Below are 20,702 nucleotides of genomic sequence, written 5' to 3'. Positions count from 1 at the left end.
CTTCCCACTCTCATTCCCGAAGAGGAAAGGGGTTCGAGAGTGTTGCTATACCACAGGACCCTGGCGGACAAGCTGATGGTAAAATTCCCATCCGACAGCGCTAGTGGCAGAAGGCGCAGTTCCGAGGGCCAGGTAGCAGGGGAGGTGCGGAGATCGAGCAGCATGTACAGCCCAGGCAGTGCAACAGTCTTTAAGGGCCTGGACAGCTTTATGGCTCCCTACCAAGACTGTCACCGCTCCCCAGTCAAGGCTGAGTCGACGGGAGCACTGTAAAAGGATGGTGAGGGAGTACGTAGCCGATCGCACGACCGTCCTCCGTGATGCCTCTGCCACCTACAACTACTGGGTGTCGAAGCTGGACACGTGGCCTGAACTAGCGCTGTATGCCCTGGAGGTGCTTGCTTGTCCTGCGGCTAGCGTCTTGTCGGAGAGGGTGTTTAGTGCGGCTGGGGGAATCATCACAGATAAGTGTACCCGCCTGTCAACCGACAGTGCCGACAGGCTAACACTCATCAAGATGAACAAAGCCTGGATTTCCCCAGACTTCTCTTCTCCACCAGCGGACAGCAGCGATACCTAAGCAATACGTAGGCTGCACCCGCGGATGGAAGCATCGTTCTCTCTCACCATCCAAAACGGGGACATTTCTGCTTCATCAATCTGTGTATAATATTCCTCCTCCTCCTCCTGCTCCTCCTCCTGAAACCTCACGTAATCACGCTGAACGGGCAATTTTTCTTAGGGCCACAAGGCTCACTCATATAATTTTTCTAAAAATTTTTTATACATTTCAATGCTCTTAAAAGCGTTGGAACTTTAACTTGAAACAATTTTTCGTTAAACTGGGCTGCCTCCAGGCCTAGTTACCACTTAAGCCACATTAACCAAAGCGATTAATGGGTTTCACCTGCCGTCTTGGTTGGGCATGGCCAATTTTTACTGAGGTACATTAGTACTGTTGGTACACCAATTTTTTTGGGCCCTCACCTACAGTGTAATCATAGCAATTTCTATGTTCTTCGCCTGCACTTATGGTACAGAAAGGTGTGTGGGGTTGGCCTACACTTTAGCTACATAAATGTAACTTGGGCCTTGGCTATACTGCAGCTACTGAAATGGAACTAAGACTGCGCTCCCACTATACTGCTGCTTCGGAATTGTTCCTGGGGCCTGTGTAGGCTGCTACTATTACTTAAATGGAACTTAGACTATGCTCCTCCTATACTGCTGCTTCGGAATTGTTACTGGGGCCTGTCTTGAGTGCTACTATTACTGAAATGGAACTAATACTGTGCTCCCGCTATAATGTTGCTAGTGATATGTTAGTGGGGCCTGTCCTAATGCTACGGCTGAAATGTTACGAATTATGGGCTCTGCCTATACCGCTGCTAATGGTATGTCTCTGGGGTGTGGAAACAGAGGCTTCCCAAAGACATGATGGCGGCGAGGCCATTTCCCACCAACGCGGTTACTGTTAAGGTGCATATAACCACGGACACGTAGTGCCTCAAAAACATCCCCCTCCTCCTCCAACAATGAAAACATTCTTGGCAAATGCCTTTGCATTGGTTCGTCTGGTGGCAGTCCAAGAATTTCACCTTTACCGACACAACAAGAGAGCCCCCCCACCATCCCCCCGCCACGGCCCACTTAATCCTGGCCACATTCCGAAAACCAACAAAATACAACTGTGCTACTAGGTCCGCAGTCACCACCACATTACCACCAACGCGGTTACTGTTAAGGTGCATATAACCACGGACACGTGGAGAGGACACGTAGTGCCTCAAAAACATCCCCCTCCTCCTCCAACAATGAAAACATTCTTGGCAAATGCCTTTGCATTGGTTCGTCTGGTGGCAGTCCAAGAATTTCACCTTTACCGACACAACAAGAGAGCCCCCCCACCATCCCCCCGCCACGGCCCACTTAATCCTGGCCACATTCCGAAAACCAACAAAATAAAACCGCGCTACTAGGTCCGCAGTCACCACCACATTACCACCAACGCGGTTACTGTTAAGGTACATATTACCAGTCTGACTGGGGCATACAGACACCTTGACAGAATGAATAGTGTGTGGCACACAGGTTCCCCATTGCTATGCCCACGTGTGCAGCTCCTGATGGAGGTGGCACAGGATTGGATTTCTCATTGCTTCTGTACAGCATTGTGGGCTATCGCACCACCACTTTTAAAGAGGGTCGCTGCCTAGCCGTGCCAACCCTCTGCAGTGTGTGCCTGCAGTTCCTCCTCATGGCAGACGCACTTATAAATAGACATGAGGGTGGTGTGGCATGAGGGCAGCTGAAGGCTGCGCAGGGACAGTTTGGTGTGCGCTGTGGACACTGTGTCGTGCAGGGGGGAGGGGGGTTGGGCAGCATGTAACCCAGGAGAAGTGGCAGCGGAGTGTCATGCAGGCAGTGATTGTGCTTTGTTGTAGCTAGTGTGGTGCTTAGCTAAGGTATGCATTGCTAATGAGGGCTTTTCAGAAGTAAAAGTTGTTGGGAGGGGGGGGGCCACTCTTGCCGCTATTGTGGCTTAATAGTGGGACCTGTGAACTTGAGATGCAGCCCAACATGTAGCCCCTCGCCTGCCCTATCCGTTTCTGTGTCGTTCCCATCACTTTCTTGAATTGCCTAGATTTTCACACATGAAAACCTTAGCGAGCATCGGCGAAATACAAAAATGCTCGGGTCGCCCATTGACTTCAATGGGGTTCGTTACTCGAAACGAACCCTCGAGCATCGCGATAAATTCGTCCCGAGTAACGAGCACCCGAGCATTTTGGTGCTCGCTCATCTCTAGTAATAAAAGTTATAATTAAGAAAAAAAAATTAAAACTAATTTTTATTTATTTATTTATTTTTAGTCCTCATAGGGAGACAAGAACTTGCACTAGTTTGATTGTTCCAGGAGTACAATGTAATGCCATAGATTGCGGTATAATATAATGCTGACAGCCTGTCAGATCATAGTATAATGTTATCAGCCCTTGGGGTTTCAGAAGGCCTGCGGCTGCCATGGCCACCACCCACACCCCTGCGATATCATTGCGGCAGGCCATTCGGGACCCCCAAACGTTAATAGGGGCATTTAAATGCCGCTGTCAGATTTGACCGGCATTTAACCCCTTAGTGACGGAGCTTTTTGTTTTTTTTCCATTTTTGTTTTTTCCTACTCCCTTTTAAAAAATCGTAGCTTCCTAATTTATCCATCGACGTCGCTGTATGTGGGCTTGTTTTGTTGAGGGATGAGTTGTATTTTTCAATGGCACTATTTATTGTACCATATAATTTACTGAAAAACTTTTAAAAAATTCTTAGCGGAGAGAAATGGAAAAAAAACGACATTCCACCATCTTTCGGTGCGTTCTGTTTCTACAGCACACAAATTGCAACAAAAACGACCTGATATTTTTATTCTATGGGTCAGTACGATTACTACGATACCAAACTTGTATAGTATTTTGTTTGCTGTAGTACTTTTATTTTTTTTTTAAGATATTTACTTTTTTTCAATTATTTTCTGCGGTCATTTTGTGCGCTATAGCATTACGTCATACTGCTTTTTTACAGGCAGTCTTCCAAGCCACCCTGTGTGGATGGCTTGATAGGCAGTCTGCTAAGGCAGCCCTGGAGCCATTCATTAGGCCCCCGGCTGCCATGACACCTGCACGGATCCCCCATCTCAACAGCAGGATGTAGTTTTATGATAGGGCCGTCACTAAGGGGTTAAAAGGTTAATAGGTCCAATCATATATTTATGGCACAGGTATAAAAGTTCTTGCAGTCTAGCAGGAGCAGATCAAGTGTCTAGGTATCAAGAGACAGCCAGGGACCCTGCGGAGAAGACAGAAGTAATTTGTAACCCCTCTTTCTACAGTCTACATAATACTCATTCAGCATTATGCGATAATTGCTGCTAGCTCTCGGACGTGGTGATCACATGTACCCCCTGGCATGGCTGAGTTGCTGGGTCTTTGCTTTCCCAGATCATCTCTGCCAGTGGCTATTATCACGGCAGGAGACTATTTGTCCTTGTAACTAGGGATCCTATACCCACCTCAGTTTCAGGGGAGTAAACGGCAATATATATGAAGTTAAAAAGTGCTTCTATCAGAGGCGTATCTTGAAGCATATGGGCCCCGATGCAAAACCTGTAGCTGGGCCCCAAACTATAATGCTTTATTCATAGTACTGGGCTCCCTATATGGTGAACTGAGGCCTTATAGGCCCCCTAAGGCTCCTGGGCCCGGGTGCAACTGCATCCCCTGCATCCTCTATAGTTCCGCATCTGGCTTCTAAAATTACACTGTCAAAATTAAAATAAATAAGTCACACCCCTAGAAGTTATTTTGCTGCAAAACTTGGTATGTATTTATATCTCAGGCAGATATACAAATGATTAGGGTTGTGGGGTGATTAGCTGAACAGTCTTGTCACCTGAAGCCTTAAAAGCGATTCCACCCTTGGCATATAAAAGGTTTGGCATATCCACCCTTGGCATATCCAAACTAGAGGCGGTACAACAGGGTACTACAGCCGCTATGCCTGCCCATATCGCATCTCGTACCCAAGCTAGAGGCAGTACAACAGGGTACTACAGCCTCCATGCCCACCTGTATCACATCTAGTATCCAAGCCAGAGGCAGTACAACAGGGTACTAGAGCCTCCATGCCTGCTCTGTATCACATCTAGTATCCAAGCTAGAGGCAGAAGAAAAGGCTACTAGAGCCTCCATGCCTGCCCGTATCACATCTTGTATCCAAGCCAGAGGCGGTACAACAGGGTACTAGAGCCCCCATGCCCATCCGTATCCTATGTTGTATCCAAGCTAGAGGTGGTACAACAGGGTACTAGAGCCTCCTGTATCATATCTTGTATCCTAGCTTGAGGCGGTACAACAGGGTAGTAGAGCCTCCCTTCAAGCATTCAGTTTATGCAATAAATGATCCTTTTGCTCCGATATTGTAATCACTTATATCAACCTTACAATCACACAGAGAAAGCTTCATTTGATTTTGACAACTCCCAGGGCATGGATAATTATTATTAGTCTTTATACAATGAGTGTATATACATAAATAATTTGTATAATTGGGTGCATCTCAAAACAACTAGAAAAAGGAGCCCACCCAGTCTTAAAATGCACTGCGGGAATTTTGGTAGTTCAATAGAGAAGTCCTTTATACCATGTGTGCAAAATTGCTTAAAAGTGGCTGGCCATTTATTACTGAGATACACTGGTCAATAAAGGGCTGGAGGTTTCCAGGATTAAATGTGTTTATTTGTGTATATTTAGCTTTAGATATTGAAGCTAGCATGCGGTCCAGAACTTGTATGATCTGCATATAATACATGCTTATCATTGCTGTACACTAACCACCACTAGGGGGAGCTTAGACACTTACTAGAGGCCATGTTATTGAGTTTCATGAGCGCTGGATAGATCAGTTTGCAGTAAGCCTCCCCCTAGTGGTGGTAGTCAGCATTTTACTATGTAACTATGGAAGTGTAAAGGGAAGCAGGGTATTTAAAAGACCCCCTAATCGTAAAAAGATAATGAAATTAAAATCAGCACCAAATTATGGATGTATCTGAATTAAAAAAAATAAACTACTAGTTCAATGTTAATAAATGTAAGGTTATGCACATGGGCAGACGACATGGATGTCACCAATATACACTAAACGGGGTACTGCTAGGGAAAAGTGAGATGGAAAAAGACCTGGGAGTACTAGTGGACTGTAGACTTAACTGGAGCAACCAATACCAGTCAGCTCCTGCAAAAGCTAATAAAGTTTTGGGGTGCATTAAAAGAGGTATAGTGGTGGCATATATTGTATTTCAGCCGCACTTCAGTAGCGGGGAGCGATTCCAGCAACCTCATTGGTTGTTGGGTACACACCCCCCTTTGGAGATGTGCACGAGCCCCGCATGAGCGCTACCTAACGAGCCCCGCGGCCTGTGACATAATTGCTAGCAGCCCCATAGGAGGGTCGGCGGCACCCTGCAGCGCCTGCCAGCGTTACAGTTCTACTGTGTTGTCCGCTGTTCTCATGCCCTGCAGGCTGGTGTTCCCTCTTGTGAGATCAGCACAGCACTCCCGGTTACTTAATGTACTCAGCCCGGGTCTGACTACCGACTGTCCGCACCGATCCAGCCTTCTATGATAAGACACACGGGATGTAGCAGATCTGCCGATCAGAATATACTTCTTCCAGGCTTATTATTGAAGGGTTGATCGGTGCAGCCGGTCAGGGGTCACACCACGGCTGAGTACATTAAGTGACCGGGAGTTGCTGTGCTGATCTCACAGCAGGGAACAGGCAGCCTGCAAGGGGTTCATAACATCGGCCAACAGAGAACAAGTTGCCGACCCTCCTACGGGCATGCTACTGCTTATTTAACGGGCCGCAGGGTTCGTGAGGTAGCACTCGTGCACGGGCCACGGGTCTCCTGAACTAGCACTCGTGCACATCTCCAAACGGGGGGGTGTACCCAACAACCAATGAGGTTGCTGGAATCGCTCCCCGCTACTGAAGTGCGGCTGAAATACAATATATGCATAGGGGTGAGGGATAAGAACATTATCCTCCCACTATATAAGGCACTGGTCAGGCCTCACATGGAATTCTGCGCACCGTTCTGGACACAGGTGCTCAGGAAGGATGTTGCCGTGCTTGATGGTGTTCAAAGAAGAACAACTAAACTAATACATGGAATGAGAGGACTGGAATACCCAGAGAGGCTATCCAAATTGGGATTGTTTACCCTGGAAAAAAGATGGTTAAGGGGCGATCTAATAACTATGTATAAATACATGAGGGGACAATACAAGGATCTCTCCCAGGATGTTTATACCCAGGACTATGACGGTAACAAAGAGGGCATCTGCTACGTCTAGAACAAAGCAGGTTTCATCGCCAACACAGAAAAGGGTTCTTTACTGTAAGAGCAATGAGACTTGGAACTCTCTGCCTGAGGATGTGGTGATGGCAAAATCCATAGGGGAGTTTAAGAGGGGACTAGACGTCTTTCTCGAGCGGAAGGATATTACAGACATAGACATTAGGTGACCAGCGGGTTTGTAGTTCGGGTCTTACAGTCAAGTAGAAACTATCAGAGGTTGATCCCGGGATTATTCTGATTGCCATTATGGAGTCGAAAAGGAATATTCCCCCAAATGGGCTAATTGGCTTCTGCCTTTTTGGGGTTTTTGCCTTCCTCTGGATGATCTAGGGCAGTGGTGGCGAACCTATGGCACGCGTGCCAGAGGCGGCACTCGCCACCATCGGCCGCTCACCACATTAGTAAATACCGGCAGAGGTGCCGCAGCTCCCCTGCTGGTATTCACTCAGCAGCGCTGCTAGAGGCGCTGATCCCGGCTCACACTGTGATGTCAGTGTGCAGCCGGGATCCTCCTTCCCCCTCCTCTGAAGTCTCCTACTTCGTTCCGCAAGAGCAGGGGAGGGGAGAAGGTGTCCGGCAGCACGTCACATTGTGCTCCTGGGATCAGTGGCAGCAACAGCACCAAGCAGAGGAGGTGGGGGGGGGGGGGATTTGGGTCTCAGAGGGGGGCGCTACTACTACAGGGGCCACTATGGGATGTCGCTATTACTACTGGGGGTCACTGTGGGATGTCACTATTACTACTGGGGACGCTGTGAGGTGACACTATTACTACTGGGGGCTGCTGTGGGATGTCACTATTACTACTGGGGCCACAGTGGGATTTTACTATTACCACTGAGACCACTGTGTGGTGTCACTATTACTACTGGGGGGCCACTGTGGGATGTCACTATTACGACTGGGGCCACTGTGCGGTGTCACTATTTCCGCTGGGGCCGCTGTGTGGGGTCACTATAACCACTAAAGCCACTCTGGGGTCGGTAACTATTAGCACTGGGGCTGCTCTGGGGCGGTCACCCTTACTGCTGGGGCTGCTCTGGGGGGTCCATATCACTGCTGGGATATGTTTACACGAGGTGGAAATGCTGCAGAATGTCCTCAGCGGAAATTTCCGTGGCAAATTCCACAGCATTTCCGCATCCAAAAGCAGTCAAAAACTGCACCCGGTCTATTTTGAAACAGCCTTGTCCTTTTAAGAACGATGGGGGTAAAAATCATACGTTGTGATAAGCCCCGCCCCCTGACATGTTGGCACTTTACAATAAATAAGTGGGTTTTGGGTTGCAGTTTGGGCACTCGGTCTCTAAAAGGTTCACCATCACTGATCTAGGGGATTGAAACGGGCTGAACTAGATGGACATTGTCTTTATTCAGCCTAACATATTATGTTGCTTCACTTTAAAAGGAACACTTCATACAGCAAGTACACACAAAACCCAGCCATGCCTTGCCTAATTTCCTCCTCGCCTTTAAAACCATTTTGTCTTATAAAAATAAATCTTCTGCATCTCCTCCCCCTCATTAACTGTAACGCAGCTGGCTGCAGCAGGAACCTCCCCCCCTCTGTAAGGATTGTTAAGCCTGTCCCTGCAGACATTACCCAGCCAAATCTGTAATGATCAGCAGGATAGTAACCCCTACAGGATATCTAAAAGGCCAAGAGCTCCAGGAATATACTAAAAATCGTGTAAAATGACAAATAGAAGTGAATGATAAAAGTAAGTGGGAGATACAGTCCTGTGCAAAAGGTTTAGACAGGTGTGGAAAAATACAGCAAATTAAGAATGCTTTCAGAAATAGTTTGTCAATTAACAAAATGCTATTAACACTAAGTGGGTACTAGTGTTTCTCGATGCCACCGGAAGCTAGGTGTTTGACAGGGCTTCCATGGAGGAACGCCCCTGTCACACCCCTAGCTCCTGATTGGCGGAATAAGGTCCTTGAAGATCCTGCAATGGAGGACGGTCGGAATATGAGTGATCCGCCGCTGTGCTCTGGTCCTGCAGTATGCAGCCACGGCCTCTCAATGTGTGTCTTCACGACACCGTCGGCTCTCTGCTGCCGGCTGAGAGATGTGACATGGGGGGGCGGCGCCGCCTGTAACGGCACCTCAGGGCTGTGTGGCCTCCCTGCTTGCGACCCCGCTCTGCAGCCAAGCCAGCTGTGCATTTAAATCAGGTAGAGGGGGCGCCACCCCCCTGTCAATCTGGACTCCACCAGGACTTCACCCTTTTCCTTCAAAGCAGCATCAATTCTAGGTACACAGGTAACAGGGATTTTGTAGGACTGTAGTCAGGTGTATGATTAACAAGTTATACCAAACAGTGTGACAATGAGTTTTAATTTTCATATGTAGAATGAACTTTGGTCATTAACAAAATCAGCTAAATAGAAGGCTTAAAATTGGGTGAGGAACAGCCAAACTCTACTACAAAAGGTCAGGTTGTGGAAGACAATTTACGTCACAGGTCATGTCACACCACGGCAAGACACAAGGCAGTTATACTGTATATGAAAGGTCTCTTCCAGGCAAACATTGCAAAGCAGGCTGGGGTGTTAAGATGTGCTGTTCAAGCTCTTTTGCAGAATCTGTCAATGTTGAGGACTGGAGACCTAGTGGTCGGCTAAGGAAACTGTGCAGCAGATGAAAAAAAAAATCATGCTTACTTCCCTTCGAACTCAGAATATCTCCAGTGCCATCAGCTCAGAACTGGCAGAAACCAGTGGAACCCAGGTTCACCTGGCTACTCTTCAGTGAAGTCTCGGCAAAAGCAGCCTTAATAGAAGAATTTCACCCAAAGGAGTCCTGAAAGTAATATGACATGATGCCCACACAGTCCTGATTTCATCATCGAGTCTGTCTGGGATGACATGAAGAGACGGAAGAATCTGAACAAGTTACATCCACAGAAGATCTGTTTTTAGTTCTTTAAAGATGTTTGGCCCAACCTCCCCGCCACATTCATTCAAAAACTGTGTGCAAGTGTACATAGAAGAATTGATGCTGTTTTAAGGTAAGGAGTGGTCACACCAAATATTGATTTGATTTACATTTTTCTTTTGTACTTAATTGTATTTTGTTAATTAACAAAAAAAAAAACTAACACTTCTATTTTTGAAAGCATTCTTACTTAACAGCATTTTTTCTATACACCTCTAAAACTTTTGCACACTATATATTTCCCAAAAACTAATTCTAGTGTTCCAGTAAACATATCCTAGTAATAAATTCTGCAAATTGGCACTGCCTCCTTATTTTGCATGGGGGCTAATCTTCTCCCCTTTTAAGCTATTGCAGCATTGAATATTCTTCACTTAAAAAATGAAATAAATAAGTTCCAAAAAAGGTATATATAATTCATTTTGAAGATTTCACGCCTTCACCCCCCAAAATTTTTTTTAGTGTAATAAAGCACTGTCACTTTAACATGAGTAAAGCGAAAGCTATTTTAATTGTAGATTTCCCTGTACAGATGAAAGCTAGTAGCAGTCTCTGATCTTGGATCAAGGGTTTAAATATCATGTGTGAGATTAAACTCCTGACACCTCACCCAAAATAGGAAAACTGTAGTTAAGTGCTGACAATAGTTTTGGGCATGTGATGAAACAGTTCCGGTGGGGGTTTCTTTTGTAGGATTGAGCTATAGCTAGGTTTTGTTTCTACTCAGCCTGCCAAGTTTTGTATACACCCACTGCGATTCACTGTCTCAGATCCTCATCGCTCTGCAGCTGCTGGTGACAAGTGGGTACTTGCTCCAGCTCCATGTAAGTCACATCCTGAAATGAAACTAGACAGCTTGTTGTTTTACAGAGAACATTACAAATGAGTAAACTCTGCAACTCAGAATGACAAAAATTCAGTGAATCACATCACGTCACATGATGCGATTCTTGCCCAATCTTGCCTGCTGACAGTGTCCGTACTAGATTATGAATAATCATAGAATGGTAGAGTTGGAAGGGACCTCCAGGGTCATTGGTCCCCCCCCCCACCTGCTCAGTGCAGGATCACTAAATCATCCCAGACAGATATTTGTCCAGCCTTTGTTTGAACACTTCCATTGAGGGAGCACTCACCACCTCCCGTGGTAACCTGTTCCACTCAATGATCACCCTCACTCTCAGAAAGTCCTTTCTAATATCTTATCTGTGTCTCCTCCCTTTCAGTTTCATCCTATTGCTTCTAGTCTTGCACAAATGAGAATAGGGCTGATCCCTCTGCACTGTGACAGCCCTTCAGATATTTGTAGACAGCTATTAACCCTCTCCAATCCACTGCCTGCCGGCTAAAGACATTATGATTTAAGGCTGTACAGCTCCGATTTTGGAAGAAGTCCATTGGGGTTGTCTTACTGTATATTGCCAGCCTCTCTGTTGTCGGAGCCTATCCAATGTGTCACCTCATGCAGTACTGGCTTTAGCCAGCATATAGCGTCATTGTATAACAGCAGAAAAAGAGTAAGCCCCCCCGGAAAACTAGAATACAAATTGCATTGGAGAGGGTTAAGTCTCCTCTCAGCCTTCTTTTTTGCAAGCTAAACATTCCCAGATCCTTTAACCGTTTCTCATAGGACATGATTTGCAGACTGCTTACCATCTTGGTAACTCTTCTCTGAACTTGCTCCAGTTTGTCGATGTCTTTTTTAAAGTGGGGTGCCCAGAACTGGACACAATATTCCAGATGAGGTCTGTCTAAGGAAGAGTAGAGGGGGATAATGACCTCACGTGATCTAGACTCTATGCTTCTCTTAATACATCCCAGAATTGTGTTTGCCTTTTTGGCTGCTGCATCACATTGTTGGCTCATGTTCAGTCTATGATCTAGTAGTATACCCAAGTCTTTTTCATATGTGCTGCTGCTTAGCCCAATTCCTCCCATTCTGTGGTTTTCACTTTTCTTGCCCAGACGTAGAACTTTGCATTTCTCCTTGTTAAATACCATTGTTAGTCGCCGCCCACTGTTCAAGCTTTTTTAGATCTTTTTGAATACTCTCTCTCTCTTCCCTAGTGTTAGCTATCCCTCCTAGCTTTGTGTGGTCGGCACATTTGATCAGTTTCCCATCGGTTCTCTCCTCCAGATTATTTATAAAAATGTTGACCACCACTGGGCCTAAGACAGAGCCTTGCGGTACCCCACTTGATACATTCTTCCACTTGGATGTGCAGCAACTCTGAGTACGATCACTCAGCAAGTTGTGAATCCACCTAACAGTTGCCTTGTCAATCCCATATTTGGTCATTTTTTCAATAAGTATAGTATGAGATACTTTGTCAAATGCTTTACTAAAGTTAAGATATAGTATAGCTACCGCATTTCCCTGATCAACTCAGTTGGAGATTCTATCTTAGAAAGAAATTAGATTCGTCTGGCATGACTTGTTTGTTACAAACCCATGCTGGCTCTGGTTAATTACTCCATTCTCATCAAAGTATTTGCATACATGCTGTTTAATAATTTGTTCAAAGATCTTTCCCGGTATAAAAGTCTGGCTTTTTTCCTCATTTTTAAATTAGCGTATATTCCAGCGTATAAGGCGACTGGGCGTATAAGATGACCCCCCCAACTGTCACCTTATACGCTGGGAATACGGTGTGTAAAAAAAAAAAAAAAGGCAGTACTCACCTCCCCCGGCGTTCTGCGGCGCTGCTGCAAACTGTCGCTCCCTCCTCATCACCGACAGATCATTGCTTTCTGGATGCGTGGCTTGAAATCCCCGCCTCCAGAAAGCTAATGCTGTGATTGGCTAACTCACGCAGCGTCAGCCAATCACAGCCAATGTGGAGGAGGGAGCGACAGCCTGCAGCAGTGCCGCAGAACGCCGGGGGAGGTGAGTACTGCTTTTTTTTTTGTATACCCGGCGTATAAGATGACCCCCGACTGCAGAGAAGATTTTTCGGGGTTAAAAGGTAGTCTTATACGCCGGAATATATGGTAATGTATTTTGCAATCAATCAAATGGCTGTACCGTTCTTTACGTTTACTTTTTACACAGTGTCCCAACTTTTTTGGAACTGGAGCTCTATAGTCTGCCCCAAATAGTTTATCTTGTGATTATTAAGTTTTCCAATGGCCAGTAAATAAAAGGAAGCTGCTTTTCAAAGATAACCCTACAAAAATCTGTAGTGACCGCCTTAAAAATGGGGAGGGGAAAAAAAAAAAAAAATACTCCCGGGATTAGAAGGACTTTACCAGAAGAAGCGCTGCACCCAGCTATCTCTCTCAGTCCATAGTTTATAGCCTTTGAATGGTGCAATGGTTGAGTATGCACTGAGCTGCTTTGTTCAAACAGGGAAAGGCCCTTGTTCTTGTGATCGCTGGAGTTCCCAGTGATCAGACACTTATCTGCAGGCTGATGACATGTCAATTCTGTGATAAGCCCCACAAGCAAGACCTGGTTGAAGTCAAATAACCGTCAGTACTAACCTTATGTTTAATGGATTTAATGCAGACAAGTGTAGACACTCCCTGGTTCCTCGGTGTAGAAAAATAGTCATAGCTATTGATTGATATATAGGTTTAAGAGAAAACACACATTTTTCACATTTCAAGTTTGAAAATTGTTTAATAAAAACAATCTCAAAAATCCATAATAAAGCACACAATGTGTGTGACCTCGTACATTGTATCGGCAAAGTCCCTTTTTTGCCATGGTCACTAAAATGAACAGTATCAAACGGTAAGATTTACTATGTTTAACACAAACAGCACCGCGTTCCACTGCTCAGGACATAGGTTTATAGTTAAATCTTTTTGATTTATACTTTTTTAATGATCGGCTACAATGACATAAGCAATCTGTTTAAAGAGCACCCGTCAATCTCCTGACATGTCCGTTCTTGGATTTAATAGCATTTTCCATAACATATCAATCTAGTAGGATCTTTTCTTAGAACTTAAAGTTGTTCCATTTTTCTGTTATTTCTCCTGGAAATGTATGACCAAATAGCCAACTTTGTTTCACCCTAACTTTTGTCACTGGTCTTTTGTCCCTACATCGGATCCTGCCCATTCAGTGATACAGTTGACAGTGTAGGGCCGCTCCATACTAACAAGTAAAATATTAAATTTTCTTCACACATTTCTAGGAGGAATTACAGAGGAATGGCACATCACAGAGTTCATAGAAAAGCAGCTAAAGCCTTTTTAATTTCATGAGGAAGACAAGTATTTGCTAACAGAGACAGATCATGCGATCCAGTAATATCAAACACAGCTGAAGGCCGAGTTCAGACGAGAATGTGAAAACCCTTCCATAATACGGATCCATATTACGGACGTTCCAGATGCCATTACAATAGTAGGTCATCGGTATTTGCCACCGTTTTTTCTTCTTTTAATGGTTAATTACTGATCAGTAGTTGCCCAATAGAAAAGAATAGAAATATGGAGGCAAAAAAGCAGGTCATACTGTGTTTTCAGTTGTAAAACTACGGCCATGTGAATAGATACATTAGCTCTGTATTGCAGTCTTCAAAAGACGGCCAAATAGAGCTAAAATACACTAGTCTGTAACCGGCCTTACACAAATGTGATGAGGTTGATACAATGTAAAAATAATAAATTTGCCACAAGCTTTTCCAGATTAACCCTTTGCAATCCAATTTTGGATTCAAGGTTTCCTAGGGGGGCTCTCTCTTTCTGCCATTATACAATGGTGCCATCTGCTGGCTAGAGCAAGTACTGAGGTATGGGACATGCTGTGGATGCCCCTGACAACAGAGCGGCCAGTAATATACAGTAAGAATACCCTGCCGGACGTCTTCCGACATCGGAGCTGTACAGCCTTCAAATCAGAATGTCTTAAATCAGACGTCAGACAGTGGATTGGAAAGGGTTAATAGCCCATTTTCTTGTATTGGTTGTTATTTCAGGACAGATGCTTATACCCTGCTCAACCATAACATTACATGTGACCGGTCCTGTATAACCTGTTTTGGAATCTTAAGGAATATTGTAAGCAGACTCAAAAAGGTTAGAGGAACCACCTCCTTCATGTCACTTCTGACTACTATTATGCTTCTTGGATCATTCTTCAGCCCATCAATATTTCGCCAGACCAAGGTGTTTATGGGCCCAGTCTTCAAACTACAGTCAGTTATTAAAATAGTGTACATTATAATCCAACTATTGTCACAACATTGTAGAAGTTAAAGGTTTAAAAGCTCCTACAAATATAGGTTTGTCTTCACAGCTCTGAACATTTCTATAAGCCCCAACAAACAGTTGACCTGAGGCAATAGATAAAGTGCTGCAATGAGTCTACAGTCAAGAGTGTCCGGAACACAGCCGTTCTTTAGTTATGGATTATCATCCTCCAACCAAATGTTCTATAATATTGAGAGTTATGACTTGTTTTCCCTTATGTCATACCGAAAACTGAAGATCTGATGGGTGATGCCAACATCTGTCCACTTAGTTCACCATGGCATAGTGGCAGAAAAGTTTAATGATCAAATAATCGTGACCCAGAGAGAGTGATCTGGCTTCTCCATACCACAAAAAGCAATAGACTCGTTTGTGAGGATTGCAGAGGTTCTCACATCGTCAAAACTCATAAATAAACAGACGACCTGCTCCTACGACCAGCGCTTACTTAGCTCTCAGAAAGTACTCCAAGTTTCATGTGGTCTCAAATGATTCCACAGCGTCCATCCAAAGTGAGGGGGTAGTCGGAGATTGAACTGGAATTGGTCTAATTTCTTGCATCTGTCTCTCAAGAGCCTGATTGCGATGATACATTTCTAGGTAACTTGCCTGGATCTCCTTCTGGTATCTTAAGACTTTATCTTTTTCCTCTTTCCAAATTTTCCTTTCATTCTCAAAATTCAACATCTGTGCTTCATTCTGACGTCTCTCCAGCATCAGCTCAGCCTTTATCCTCTCCAACTCCGACGCTTCTGAACCTTCTTTTTGACCCCACCTTGAGTCATCCATGCCAGGAAGGTTTCCTTGAGTACTTGCAGGTTTTTCTTTGGCAGCCTCCAGAGACTGAAGGCGAGCTTTTAAGTCTGTAGACTCTTTCTCTCGCTCTCTTGCTAAAGCTTTTGCTTCCCGGAGTTGCGTCTTCATCAAGAATATTTCCCCCATTTTCTGAGTAATCTCAGTTTGACAGTCTCTAATTTGCTGTTTCAGGAGTGAAATCTCACCAGCCTTCTGAGAAATCTACAAAATGAAAACAAATGAATGAGTAACACAATGATGTTACAGAATACTTTGTGTGCAACAATAATACAGGGTGCAGACAGAACTATATGTGGTCTTCTTGGGGCCGTTTACTTAGGGACCGGCTTTCTGCAGGTAGTGAAGTGTAGTCATTTTCTAAACCAGTTTTGCTCCCAGCCTGTAGCTTTTGTTGGCCCCTAGTTTTAGCAGCTGCAGATAGTACTTATCACTTGTTACTTGGCTCCTGGAGGAGGATGATATAACAAGAGCTTGGCATGATAGAACTGGACTTCACACCAAAAGGCCAGATGTGTCCCAGTAATGACTCATCTCTTCTCTAACTAGCAATTAAAAAATAAAGGCTTCTTTACGCATTTGCACTCATTATTTTAATCAATTTGTTTTTTGAAATGAAGACGTTTTGTAATTGGTTTTCATTAAACATTTCTGATTGTTTGATTTCTGTGCTTGTATTGTGTTCCAAGGCACTGCAGACCGAAGGACTGAAATATTAGCAAATTCTGTCAGTGTAAACGGACAGCGCCTCCCCCTCCCCTGTTGTGAACGTGCATTCACTGCCTTTCCACTGAGCTATTACATAGGGCTGTAGGACCGTGCTGGAAGATGGTAAAGGAGATCAGTACAGAGCAGAGAACACTAATATAACAGAGGACTGTATGACAGTACTGAGGGATGGTGGAGGAGATCAGTACAGAGAGCAGAGAACACTACTACTATAGAGAGCTGTATGACAGTGCTGAGGGGTGGTAGAGGAGATCAGGAGGACAGAGCAGAGAACATTACTATTACAGAGGGCTATATGACAGTGCTGAGGGGTGGTAGAGGAGATCAGGATAGAGCAGAGAACATTACTATTACAGAGGGCTGTATGACAGTGCTGAGGGATGGTGGAGGAGATCAGAGAGCAGAGAACACTATTACAGAGAGCTGTATCACAGTACTGAGGGATGGTGGAGGAGATCAGGATAGAGCAGAGAACACTATTATTACAGAGGGCTGTATGATAGTACTGAGGGATGGTGGAGGAGATCAGGAAGATGGAGAGCAGAGAACACTACTATTACTGAGGGCTGGATGACAGTGCTGAGGGATGGTGGAGGAGATCAGGATAGAGCAGAGAACACTATTACAGAGAGCTGTATGACAGTACTGAGGGATGGTGGAGGAGATCAGGAGGACGGAGAGCAGAGAACACTACTACCGTATTACATTGGGCTGTATGACAGTGCTGAGGGATGGTGGAGCAGATCAGGACAGAGCAGAGAACACTACTATAACATTAGGCTTTATGACAGTGCTAGGAGGTGGTAGAGGAGGAGATCAGGAGGAGAGAGCAGAGAACGCTGGTATTACAGAGGGCTGTATGACAATGCTGAGGGATGGTAGAGGAGATCAGGGCAGAGCAGAGAACACTACTATTACATATGGCTGTATGACAGTGCTGAGGGATGGTGGAGCAGATCAGGACAGAGCAGAGAACACTACTATAACATTAGGCTTTATGACAGTGCTAGGAGGTGGTAGAGGAGGAGATCAGGAGGAGAGAGCAGAGAACGCTGGTATTACAGAGGGCTGTATGACAATGCTGAGGGATGGTAGAGGAGATCAGGGCAGAGCAGAGAACACTACTATTACATATGGCTGTATGACAGTGCTGAGGGATGGTGGAGGAGATCAGGATAGAGCAGAGAACACTGCTATTACAGAGGGTTGAAACGCACTAAAATAAAGCAGACAGCGTTCGAAAATCGCGGCATTGGAAACAGCACTTTCTAAAGCTCATCTGAGAAGCCCCATTGAAATGAATGGAGGAGTTTTACAGCTTTTAGCGTGGAGTTTCAAACGCCATGCTAAACGCTGTAAAAAAATGGTGCGAGAGAAAGTGGCCTTAGGCAGTATTAGTAAATAAGACATAATTAGAGATGAGCGAGTATACTCACCAAGGCACATTACTCGAGCGAGTAGTGCCTTAGCCGAGTATCTCCCCGCTCGTCTCTAAAGATTCGGGGGCCGGCGCGGGTGACAGGTGAGTTGCGGCGGGGAGCGGGGGGAGGGGGGGGGGGAGAGAAAGAGAGGGATCTCCCTGCTCTCCCCTGCCACTCCCCGCCCCATGAATCTTTAGAGACGAGCAGGGAGATACTCGGCTAAGGCACTACTCGCTCGAGTAATGTGCCTTAGCGAGTATACTCGCTCATCTCTAGACATAATGTATCTAAAGAAGGATACATTCAAATGGTAAAGCAAGTGGATGAGTGAAATGACTAGCAGTACGGGTATTTACAGCAATCAAACTAATAGATGGGAAAGTTAAAATCTTGATAATTTATCAGTGATCTCTCCTACCTCCCATTTAGATTCTTCAAGGCTAGGATTAAGATTTTCAATCTGTGTCGGCTGTTTTTGCCTCAGCTGCTCACATTCTGCTCTGATGCAGTTGAGTTCCTCATGAAGACGCTTTTTCTCCTGCTGAACCTTGTAGAGCTGCAGCTGCAAGGCCCGCTGGCTGCGCAACGCCTGCTGAGAGATTTGCTGCAGCTTCGTTATGTACATCTGCTTTAATTCATCAAGTTCTTCCATCCAAAGACGACGCTTGTCTTCAAATACCTGCATAGAGAGTAGATAAATAGTAAGACAACCAACATTAATTTAGGCTGCAATTACATAAAATGAATTAAGAAAACTATGCAAAAACATATGGCCTATAGGCAAGACCTAGGTAAGGGTGAAGGTGGCGCTTCTATATCAGTGGACAGATGGAGAGATTGACAAATTAATTGACAAAGTGAAGAAGTTAAAGGGGTTCTGTCATTAGAAAACAAAACTTCTATACTTACCTATTCCTCACTCGTTAGTCTTCTTACCACATCTTCTCCTGTCTCCTGCAGTCCCCCTCACTCCAGCAGGTTGATTCTTCTTCTGGTGATAAAGCATTTACTCTGTGCAGTCTCCTTCCTGGGGGCAATGTATGCTATGTGGCTAGTGAGGTAGCGTTCACAGCCTTGCAGGGAGTGATGATCTACTGCCGAGACTGCACATGTACGCGGTCTCTCTGAAATGGAATATGAACATTCGCGGCAAGATAGTGCTCATGCACAGTCTCGGCAATAGATCGGCATTCCCTGCTAGGCAGTGAACATTACGTCACTAGTGACATAACCTACACTGAGCTGCTGGAAGAAGAAGGCGGAGAAAGAGGACCTGTCCGGCTTGCGGTGAGGTGACCCCGGGACTGGAGAAGATCAGCGAGAAGAAGATGCGGTGAGACGACTGCCTGGGGAGGAATAGGTAAGTATTTTTTTTTTTTTAATGACAAAACCCCTTTAAGCTGAATGGCACACCAGGGTGATGTGGTCACGCCTCATAAAAGTGGCTAGGAATTATTCACTGGGTTTCCATTTAAGGTCTGACTGAATGGTGAAGTTGCTCAGTGACCGGTGACCATGGAGTATACAGCCTATACAATTTAAGATAACTATTTTGGATTCTTTTTCTCAAGCAGTAAACTGACTCACCTGAGTGAAAGGATCATCTTTGTCGCTTGGACTCCTTCTAAGCTGCCTTAGTTCCATACCCTTTTCATTCAGCCTTTCTTCCAGCTGGCGGGCTACATCTTCTACAGACTGCGAGTACTCATATGGAGGAGGTGGTTCTCCTGAGCTATGTAGGCGACTTAAAGTTGCCATACTCTTGCAGGATAGGGGTTTCTTCTCTCCAGATACCATGTCTCGCACCCCTCGGGAAGCTCTGTCTAATGATCCCCCAATGTGATTAATATGTCCGGTGGAAGCACTGATTTGACCACGTGCTACACTAAACCCCGCGTTATAAGTGGTGAAGCTGTTAATGGAATTCTGTCTTGAATCAGACAAGCTCTCGTTCTCGTCATTTTCCCGCTCGTGCTGATTGTGATGAAAGTTGTTTGACTTTAGTGGCCCCCGACGAGGAGGACTGTTCAGGCTGCCTAATGTGTTCAGGCTGCCGTTGCTTTTGGATAACTTCTGTCCACCCGAGGAACACAAGCTCTGCATTGACATAAAGTTCTTCGCATTCGATGGCTTCAAAGCAGATTGCCCAAAGCGAGACTGAAAAGGAAATGGATGAATTTAAAGTCAATATGATTATGACAGTTCATGCAGTGTGACGCACTTTACAGAAGAATGTCCTATCCAACATAACTTCCTAGCTTCATAACATAAGTTAGTTTCTCCTAACTATGAAGCTATGAATCCAATGCAATAAATATATAGGTATGTGTGTAATATATAAAGCAGCGCTGTCATTTTGTGATCCTTCATAAAGATCAAGGCTGTATAAACCTATAAGAGAATGTTTCCATCTAGCGGAAAATGTAGCAGAATGTCGGCAACAGACATTCCGCATCACAACGCAGACGGTAACCTGTCAATCAGCCATAGGTGCGGATGTTTGATGCAATTTTTGTAGCAGATCTGCAGCCAAATTTCATCCTTTTAAGTGAAAGGGGTGAAATCTGCTGCAGATCCACAACAAAAACGCATCAAAATCTGCATCTATGGTGTGAATGTTGACGGATATTCCACTGCAGACATTTCGCTACATTTTCTGCTACGTGGGAACATT

General features: G+C 45.0%; 1 protein-coding gene across 2 annotated transcripts in view; it reads right to left on the bottom strand.

Annotated features, from left to right (window-relative positions):
• Positions 1-13,462: 13,462 nt before the first annotated feature.
• Positions 13,463-20,702, bottom strand: part of N4BP3 (NEDD4 binding protein 3) — a 39,811-nt gene continuing 32,571 nt past the window's right edge. For both annotated transcript variants that reach the window (XM_066591359.1, XM_066591360.1), the window contains exons 3-5: positions 19,616-20,185; positions 18,447-18,707; positions 13,463-16,082 (exon numbers count right to left, since the gene is read on the bottom strand). In XM_066591359.1, the coding sequence (XP_066447456.1) occupies positions 15,540-16,082; positions 18,447-18,707; positions 19,616-20,185 (1,374 nt within the window). In that variant the 3' untranslated portion in view covers positions 13,463-15,539. The remainder of the gene's footprint in view (positions 16,083-18,446; positions 18,708-19,615; positions 20,186-20,702) is intronic.

The sequence above is a fragment of the Eleutherodactylus coqui genome, chromosome 2 (genome assembly GCF_035609145.1).
Source record: "Eleutherodactylus coqui strain aEleCoq1 chromosome 2, aEleCoq1.hap1, whole genome shotgun sequence".
NCBI classification, from domain to species: domain Eukaryota; kingdom Metazoa; phylum Chordata; class Amphibia; order Anura; family Eleutherodactylidae; genus Eleutherodactylus; species Eleutherodactylus coqui.
The sequence above is the reverse complement of the archived record's forward strand: the minus strand, read 5'-3'. Positions and strand labels throughout refer to the sequence as shown.